This window comes from Chaetodon auriga, chromosome 21, assembly GCF_051107435.1.
Source record: "Chaetodon auriga isolate fChaAug3 chromosome 21, fChaAug3.hap1, whole genome shotgun sequence".
Taxonomy (NCBI): domain Eukaryota; kingdom Metazoa; phylum Chordata; class Actinopteri; order Chaetodontiformes; family Chaetodontidae; genus Chaetodon; species Chaetodon auriga.
The window spans coordinates 10,209,661-10,219,024 of NC_135094.1; the positions used below are offsets into that span (position 1 = coordinate 10,209,661).

Sequence of the window (9,364 nt, forward strand, 5' to 3'; positions counted from 1 at the left end):
CTGAGCAGATAAGACGCACACGAGGGACCGAGGGGAATGTAACTCAACTTGACATGGATGCACAGCCTGTCTCTGTTCAGCATATGTAACTATGCGATTGAGAGAGAGCTGGCACAGGTCAGATAAGTTGAATCCCAACGAAGCTCTGGCAAGAGCTTTGGTCTTTTTAGGGAAGCCGGTGCTTGATAGCAACTGTTCCCTGTGTGCTGATAGGCATCACGGGACATACAGTACCCCCTGGAAGCAGATAAAACATCTGGTACATCTGGTAATTATTGACCACAACTCATTTCCTGACTAGACAAAACAGGCAGAGGAAGGACATGTTTCTATTCACAGTGGTGATTATCTTAATCAGAGAAAACACACAGGGAGGCGGCAGGTTTCTCAGTGCTTTCAGGCAGCAGAGATGAAAAGGCAAAAGACCTCTGAAGTCAAGTGGCCTCTTGTTTTTTTATTGTTACTGGTCATAAAACATTTTCAGGGAAGAATCAGATGTGACGGTGGGGCTGAACAATTCATTGAAACCAAATTCGCAATAAGCAATTTTTGAGGTGAACGAAGGCGAAATGTGTCACATCATGGCATTAGAAATTAAGCACTGTGGTGCTACAGAGACGTCTGGGCCTATAACTCATATTTTCCAGATGTAAGGGAGTGTGCTTGTTTAGTACAGACCCCAGCTCCCACTAAAATTATGACTCAAATAATCATCAAAACATTATGATTATTTTGTTGCATATTATTCAGCCCTATGTGACCCCGTTTGCAAGTACAGATGTCACATTAAGATGTGCTATCAGCTGGATGTGAAACAGATTAATTCTCCAAATTGACAGATGCTGTTCAGGTAATCATGAAATCCCTCAAGGCGTTAAATAATTAGGATTTGTGGGGGTGGAAGTGTCTGCCGTCCTAAGCTTTTTGCAGTTATGATGTAATATCTGGCCCCACATATAAACCACTCAGCCGTGCATTAATCAGTCTGAAAACCTGAATGATATTCTGTTTTCCAAGCCGATTTCTAATGTGTAAATGTCCCAAACTGTCTGAGAAGGAACAATCCCCTACAACGTTTCTGTGCGGCGACAAACCACTTCAAAAGCTATTTTGAGCATTATTCAATTTTAACCCGAGCCAACAAGAGCCAGGGATCAAGGAGGATTTGGAGGAACAACATGGACCAAAGCGCCAGCAAGAACAAAGAAAAAAATGTCCATTTCTTCGCCGCATAGCTTCACACAAAAGGTTTCTCAGCGTTCCTGCAATCACAAAAAAACTCTTGTGGCATTTCCCCAGGAACCTTCCCACACTGTCAAAACAACACGGCCACAACACTGAAAAACGGCCAGAAGTCATCGGCCAATGAGGCTGAGCGATGACCGCGCTGCACTTGTTGTGGTTGAGACCCCTGCCTCTGGAAACAAACTGACTCCCACACTTGCCTGAACCGTCTCTGGCTTATTCCATCAACTCCTACTCTTCCTGCGCACTGATTAAAGAGAAAATTGTCTGTGCAGAAGGTGGTGGGAGAGAAAAACAACAGTAGAAAGATTATGAAGCCCAGACAGAGCAGTCAGAGGCACAGGACGGGCCTCGGAGGGGTCAGCGGGTCACGGTAGGGGTTGCAGTAGTAGTAGTAGTAGTCAGTGCTGGCAGCCTGGTAGTCTAAAAAGGTCGCCTGCTGCTGAGTAACCCTGAGGGCCTGTGTGTCCAACAGGACTGAGGGGAGGGTAGACGAGATATTTAAAACCTCCTTGAGAATAAGCCAAAGGGACAGTGATGAAACAGGACCGGGCTCCTTTCTATATGTGTGCCAGGCTGTGACGGGGCCAAACGTGTACCCTAACCAATCCTGAAATGTGATCTGTCGGCCTGGACGGGCGGAGAGCGACGGGGAGAGGGCCGGATACTCTGGGGACTTGTGCGTTTGCTCCTGTGTGTGTGCACAATCTGGATTTGCTTTGGCTGCTAAGCAGAACAGGACACACAATTTGATAAAATTGAATGAGCGAACAGAGAAAGGGCCATGACTGATAATCCTCAGTCACAAAAAAACAAAAGCACAGCGAGGTATGACCGTAAAATAACTGTTTACTCCATTTTCCTCTGATCGGTGGGGACAGATATTACACAAAACACAAGTCAGGAGAGCGACTGAGGGCAACTGTTCTTTCTAAATTTGTCAGGGGGAGAGAGCAGGGAACACACCCCTTGCGCTTATGTGAGCATGAGTGTGTGTCTGTATGTATCAGGGAGTGCAGACAGGACCAGTGTTCAAGCTGTCCCTGCAGGGTGTTGGAGCTCCTCTCTTCCTAAACCGGGCACCACCTCTTTTCCTCCTCCTCTTTAGTAAATAAACAGGCCTCTACAGTCCCACTGTGTCAGGCCGGGGCTACGTCAGACGTCCTTGGTCTTTCAAACAAAACATTAATAATAGACTAGCACCAATAACACACACCAGCCCTTTCTCACACATAGTTCCTGGTGGATTACTGGGATCCCCGCGAGTGATTTCCATCTTGCACCTTTTCATGCATGAATTTCAGAGGAGACAGGGCAAGCGACAGCCCAGCAGGTGGTGGTACTGCAAGGCTCATGGATGTCTACCACCATAAAACTCTGCAGAAGAACAAACAAAGACGACGGGGGCAAGACCAGATGTACGCGTGCTCGGTCGAACGCATCTCTTACTGTTATCAGGAACGTGGCAGGAGAGACGCTGTTTTTGTCTGGTGCTCTTGTAACGTATTCAATATTCAACAAGTTTACAAGGCAAGTAATGTCTGTGATCTACAAACTGTAACAAGTCGCGGATTGAAATCGGTCATGAGCGGAGTCTTGTGATTAGTTCGCTCACTCCAAGTGAAGGCGTCTTTCATCACGCTGACGTAACCTTTTTCCTGCCCGTCCCTGCAATGTTACTGCTTCCATTCACTACACAGCCGCACCGGCATTTGAAGTGTTTCTACGTCTTGAGGCGGAAAAGTACAGATTTCCCTGAATATCGATCCCTGCTCCCGTTCACACACACACGCAGGAAATGCTCCTGAACATTTCAGGGACAGATTACATGTGTGAAAGGGGCCTTAGTTTCAGAGCCATCTGCACTGCAAACCAGTTAATGAGGAGGCCAGGAGGCCAGGAGGAATCAATTAACCTTATCCTGCCTGTAGCCTGGATACATGCATATATTTATATGCAAAGAGGCTCCGAAGCCTAGACCAAGACTCCTCAACTATATTTGTCTAAGGGCCAGAATTTCTCTAAGCAGACACTGTGGGGGTGAGACTTTTAAATTAAAAAAAAAAAAAAGATTCATTTAGGCCTAATTAGCCTATTATCTAAATATTGATATAGAACTCATAATAATTACATACTTAACTTGAAAATGCCCTCAGACCTCAAACAAGGAGGCCGTCAGTGCTCAACACAAAACCCACAGTTCAACCACCAATGAAAGACTCCTTATCGCAACTAACGACTCCCTTCAGGATCCCAGAAAGCACACAAAACTAATCAGTTTGAGACTCAATACAACAGTTGGCCAAAGAGAATAAACCCAAGTGACGTCTCTTCCATTTAACAGACAATCTTAGCGATTGCCCGACAACTCCGGAGTCACCTGCCGTAGTTCGGCCAATGCGCTGCTGAGGCTCCAGGGAATGAGCAGCCTGTGAGGCAGCAGTTTGATGGTGGCTCCACGGAGTAGAAAGGGTGGTATTGGAGAACGGGTGAACTATGAATTACAGGCTATTTGGCTAATCGCCAGGGGACAGAGTGGACCTCTTCCACTGGCGCAATAGTGCATAAACAAAGGGTGGTAATAACAGTTGATGTGGGTTTTCCCAACTAATGTGCTCACTCTGACTCAAACTTTCAATTTCTTGCGTGACTGAAAGGATTTGTGGACACACAGACGCCAATCTAATCAGAGCTGACCTCTCCATTCGTCCCACATCAATAACAGCTTCTCAGCATCATTAGCTTGTAAATCACAGAGGCCATCAGTGGGGGAAAAAAACCCGGCCCCTCTCATAAGCAGCGGACACGGCCGCTGTCCAAAGCTTGGAATGGATCAACAATTCAATGAGGAGAATCTAGATTATTGATCTTCTGGCTCTGTGGCTCATTATGTTGCCAAATCAGACAAAGATGATGACAGATTGGAGACGTTCAGAAACAGCAGCGACAACAAACAAGAACAAAAGCCAGGCAGCGTTTCAAACAGGTTCGCTTCCAGTTGAACAGAACCCTCAGCGAGTGCAACGAGCTACCTTCACACAAGATGGAGCACCTCCTCAGAGAGAGGCCGGACAAACGTTCACCATAGTGACGCCAAGAATGGGGTGCAGTAAATCTGTCAGAGCAGAAAGAGGGAAAAGACTGAGGAAAGAGGCAGAAATGTGCACACGGTGGCTACTTCCACACTCAAGCTGGCAGTCTCTCTAGAGGAGTACTATAAAAACACAAACTCTTAAAAAAAAAGAGAGAGAGAGAGAGAGAGAGCTACAAAGCCAAATCAACTGTACCCTAATTTCACCATTTCCTCAGAAAGTAGAGTAAAAGTTCAAATGCCGTGCCCGTTGTATTACCATAGTGATGTGGGGCCAGAGCTGGGAAATGGGGCAACAGGTCAGTGGGATTGCCCTGCTGTGTATGCATGCATACACAAGGATAAATCCTGACAAAAAGACACACACACACACACACACACACACACACTGGCTTTCCCTCCAAGGGCACCAGAAGTACCCCACAGTGCAAACCCTGCTGTCCTACAAACGCGAGCGACTCCTCCCCTCTGAGCCAGTGTAAATTGCGATGGGGTTTCACATTAATGGGTTTGGGGAGAAAACCACCTCAAGGTAAGCGTGGGGGAAGCCTCCTCTAGATGTGGGTAGCCTACATTGGGAAAACGGGGAAATGGCTTCAATGGTACTCTATTTTCCTTCGTGCAGGGAGAACATTTCAATGTTCATTCTTACACTTGCCCGACAATGTGCTTTTCTGAGCTCGGAAAAGGTGAAAAGGATATTTTATGTCTGAGGGTGGATTCTATTCAAGGCAGCACCACCTGGACTCGTTCACCTGTGGCTGATTCATGCACCAAATACCTGCAACATGCCTCAGAGAATGTCACAGATAAAAACCTACAGAGACAGAGGAACCGAAGGCCAGCCAGTTACCATGGTTATTGTGAGTATCTGAAACACAAATCAAGAACATCTTCCCACCACTTATCTGCTCTGCTGACATGTCAGAGCATGTCTCTCGTTCACCCAAACAATGCTTTCCTGGCACGAAACAGTTTATCCCTCCGCGAGTCCTCTGGAAATAGCCAACAAGGTCACCGGAGCAAGTGCTGCTTTTGACGGATATCTGCGCGAGGAGGATGTCTTGACTGTGAGGACTCAATGAGCCTTACGAGCCCCGATGCATTCGCTCTGGAGTGCTTGCCAAGGTGAGGGCACGGCGAGTCTGTGTTTGAGGCTGTTTTTCAATAGCTATGCTGCAGTGGCTCCCTGTGACGCAGGGATGTGATCGATACTGGGTCTCGGGGGCAGCGGAGCAGGCAGCGAAAGGACTCCAGCGAATGTGCTCCATAGGCTGCGTAATGTTGCGATCGTGCTAATGTTGTGCAGCCACCTCAGCGCTGTTTTCCTTGCGTTTTCATGAAGCCACACAGACAGGCAGATGGACAAAAGCCTGCATACAACTCACACACCGGAAGAATTAGTCAGTTAATCTGTTAGCAGATCACCGAGAGTCAAATTGATGATACTTACGATGGATTAATGGTTGAGGTTATTTATCAAGAGATAATGCAAACATTGACTGCAGAGTGGATCATTTTGGGCTGCTAGTTGGACAAAACAAGCAATTGAAGACATTTCCCTTGTCTTTGGGAATCTCTGAAGGCCATTTACAGTGTAAACAATTTCTCAAAATATAACCAATAGATTCATTAATGAACATAATCATTATTTGCAGCCCTACACACTGGTCAGTCAGACAGTGACCATCTGTGTAAAACAGCGTACCAGACTGAGGGGTGCCCCATGTCCTAATAACCCATCTACAGCACAAAGACAGACAGGAGGATTATTTCTGCAATCATGCACTCATCTATGACTTATGTAGAGTATGTGGTATTGTATGTACAGTCAATCATTCTGAGCAAAACCATTAAGGCCAGCAATGTACGAATAACTTGGAATACAAGCGACAATCTGCTAACGCAACAGAAACTCGTCTTTTCTGGTTAAACGTGAGAGCGCGTTGCTTTACTGTTGCCAGCCTTCTGTGCACACACACGCACACACATAAGCCTGAGGATACAGCAGTAACTATCTTGCGTGCGCGCACACACACACACACACACGCACACACACACACACAGACATACACAGAGTACAGGACCATTAATCATAAGCAACCCAGTTCTGCTTCTCGTCCCACACTCCTCTCATGTGCTCCAAGGTTGACTTTGCAGTCTCTGTATTTACCTCAGTGTGGTGCAGAGGTTGCATGCCGTGAAGATTAAATCAAAAGGACATGGGTTGGGGGGGGGCATGAGTGCATTGTTGAACTCACCCGGGTCCATGCACATAACCTTCCCAGTAAACATCAGCAAGACCCAAACACTTACAAGCCATCCTCTAAAGCTATCAAAATGCAAACATCTAATCCATTTCTGAAGGAAACGAAATCAGCCGGGATACTTGACACTGATTGTGTTACAGACCACTAATGCAGTCACACATCAGAGCTGTGGAGCAAGACTAGTGAAACTGGCCAATTTGAAAAAGCAGCCACCTAACTCCAACATAATTCCTTCACTTTTTGTAAATGTGGGTCATAAAGGAGGAAAATAAAATGTTTCACAGTGGTTACACATGCCATTAATCTAGCCTCCCATTCAACTGCTAGTACATCCGGATTGTCTTACCCAGGTAGAGAGATGCATTTTCCTTCTTCACGTTGTCGTCCAGGTAGGTGGGCCCCAGGGTGTAGATTGGCGTCGACCCCATGCCCACCAGGATCTGAGCGCAGATGAACAGAGTCACATACAGGTTGTGCTCGTTGCCCTCCTGGTCGCGAGGGCACGATGCCACGTCGAGCAGCTCGCGCCCGCTGCCGTTTCCGCTCTGACAGAGGCCTTCGTGGCCCGCTGAGGAGTTCATCTCCTGGATCTGGTAAGGTGGTGAGATGAAGTGGGGCAGGGAAAACAGCGCTGCCCCTACAGCGATGACCACACCACCCACAGCCAGCCAGCGCGGCCTCTGACCTCTGCCGCCGAAGTAGGAGATGAAGACCACCACCAGCAAGCTGCCGATGTCGAAGCAGCTGACCAGCAGGCCGGACTCAGAGCTGCGCAGACTGTAACGCTTCTCGATGGTGGTGATGACACTGCTCAGGTAGCCCGAAACCATCAGGGACTGAATGAAGGTCAGGTAGCACATGCAGAACAGGAAGCAGCGGGAGTCCCGAAGGATGACCCGCACATACTTCCTGGCTGGGATGCGGATAAGGCGGGTGAGAGAGAAACCAAGCTTTTTACCCCCGGAGCCAGCGGCCCGGTGGCCCTCTACAGGTAATGAGCTGCTGAGCCCCACCATGCTGGAGGCAGAGGGGGAGAAGTCTGTCCTGGAGGAGGGAGACTCCGCCTGGCTGGAGTCTGGGGTTTTGGGCTGGAGCTCGCTGCTCTCCTCCACGGCCACGCAGGTGTGGGTGGTGTTGACCAGCGGAGGCTCGGCGGCCTTTCGGTCTAGGCGACAGGGTCCATTCAGAATGGGTAAGCTTTTGGACTTGAAGCAGTTTTCAGGGTCCATGTACTGGTCCTGGAGCTCGTGGATCTCCAGAGACTCAGACAGGTCGCTCCCCATTTCGTCATTGTCCGATGAAGTCATGGCGCAGCTGGAGACGTAGCTTCCGTGGACTCCTGTCGGTCAGTAGTGCCACATGAGGACGCCGTGGAGCTGCTGCAGGGCTGGGTGCTGGAGCGAAGACTGCCCTGCCAGGAGGACTGGGATGGACTGAACCCCTCGAGTTATGTGCATGTTTTATTCCACATAGCTATTTACAGCAGCTCTGCTCTGTCACAAAAAGCCTCTCAGCACTCAACATCAGTGCCTCACAAGGCACAAGTGATAGTGGTTTCTAAGACTGAATACAGACGAACATCACCTTCCTTTTACACTTGAAAATGTCTATGGAGTGATTTGTTTACGACAAATACCTTAGAATATGTTTAAAAAGCAGGACCAATAACAAAAAGGTGCTGTTTTTACAATGTTCCCCTAGTTTGGGATCTCACGTTGATATCGATTTTATGGCTCTTTGTTAGATAGCAGCCTTGATTCATAAGGTTTTTTTTGTTTCCTTTGTCCCATAGCTGTGCAGCATCCTAGAAAAAAAGACAGAAAGATAGAAACAGGTAAATTAAAACATTGGCAAATATCAAAAAATGGTTGCTACTTCCAAAGTGGACACATTTATATACCTACAAAATCTAACCTTTTTCACTTCTGGCTGTATGGTCATATGTCCAGCCTGGATTAAACTGCTCGAAATTGCTAAACACCTGATAATATCCCACCGAAAAACAAAAATGACACGAACAAACAGTCGCATTGGTGGCAAACTGTCGCAGCGGGTACATTACACCCAGCTTCCCTTTGTCAAAAACGACAAATATACCAAGAGAACAAAAGAGCACGCTGTCCGCAAACGTCTCATTCATGACTTTGAAAAGAAATAAAAGCCGGATTCAGCACGAGACATTTGTGAAACTGAGCCGCAATAAGTGTCGTCCTCGACGACAAATATTATCTGACATAACTTCTAGGAAAGGCTGGAGGTACGGAGGGTTGTAATACTCACACAGGACAGCGGGAGGTAGCCTGTTGTTCTCCACGGAGCGGCCACTCACTGAATGAAGTCTGTTTGATGCGGATGGCTGCTGCTGCTGCTGGTGGTGGTGGGCAAATGCTGCTTTAAATGACAGTCGGAAATTGTATTATTCACAGATTGGAGCGGCAGTAAAGTGGGGGAAATGCGCTTAAATGTGTCTGATTTACATTTCAGCCACTCATAAGATTAAAAATAAATCAACTAAGTGATGATTAAAGGAAGAATTTAGTCGATAGATTTATTCATCAATGATTTTACCCATGAAGAATTACCTATAATCTATAGACATCTAAAACTCAGAGTAGCTCTGCGCTATTTGAGTTCTAAAACGTAAAAACAATCACCAATAAACATATATTGGTCTACTTTTTCGGTATTTTCACCAGACATGCAAAAATACGTCAAATTTTATCCGCACATTTCAAGCCGTTAGGTAAAAGCCAACGAG

The 9,364-nt window shown here is 47.1% G+C and overlaps 1 protein-coding gene across 1 annotated transcript in view; it reads right to left on the reverse strand.

Annotated features, from left to right (window-relative positions):
- The window catches only part of slco5a1 (solute carrier organic anion transporter family member 5A1), a 40,483-nt gene extending 31,532 nt beyond the window's left edge, over nt 1-8,951 (reverse strand). Inside the window, exons 1-2 of the mRNA XM_076761230.1 lie at nt 8,887-8,951; nt 6,953-8,410 (exon numbers count right to left, since the gene is read on the reverse strand). Coding sequence (XP_076617345.1) covers nt 6,953-7,913 — 961 coding nt within the window. The 5' untranslated portion in view covers nt 7,914-8,410; nt 8,887-8,951. The remainder of the gene's footprint in view (nt 1-6,952; nt 8,411-8,886) is intronic.
- Between the last annotated feature and the right edge of the window lie 413 nt (nt 8,952-9,364).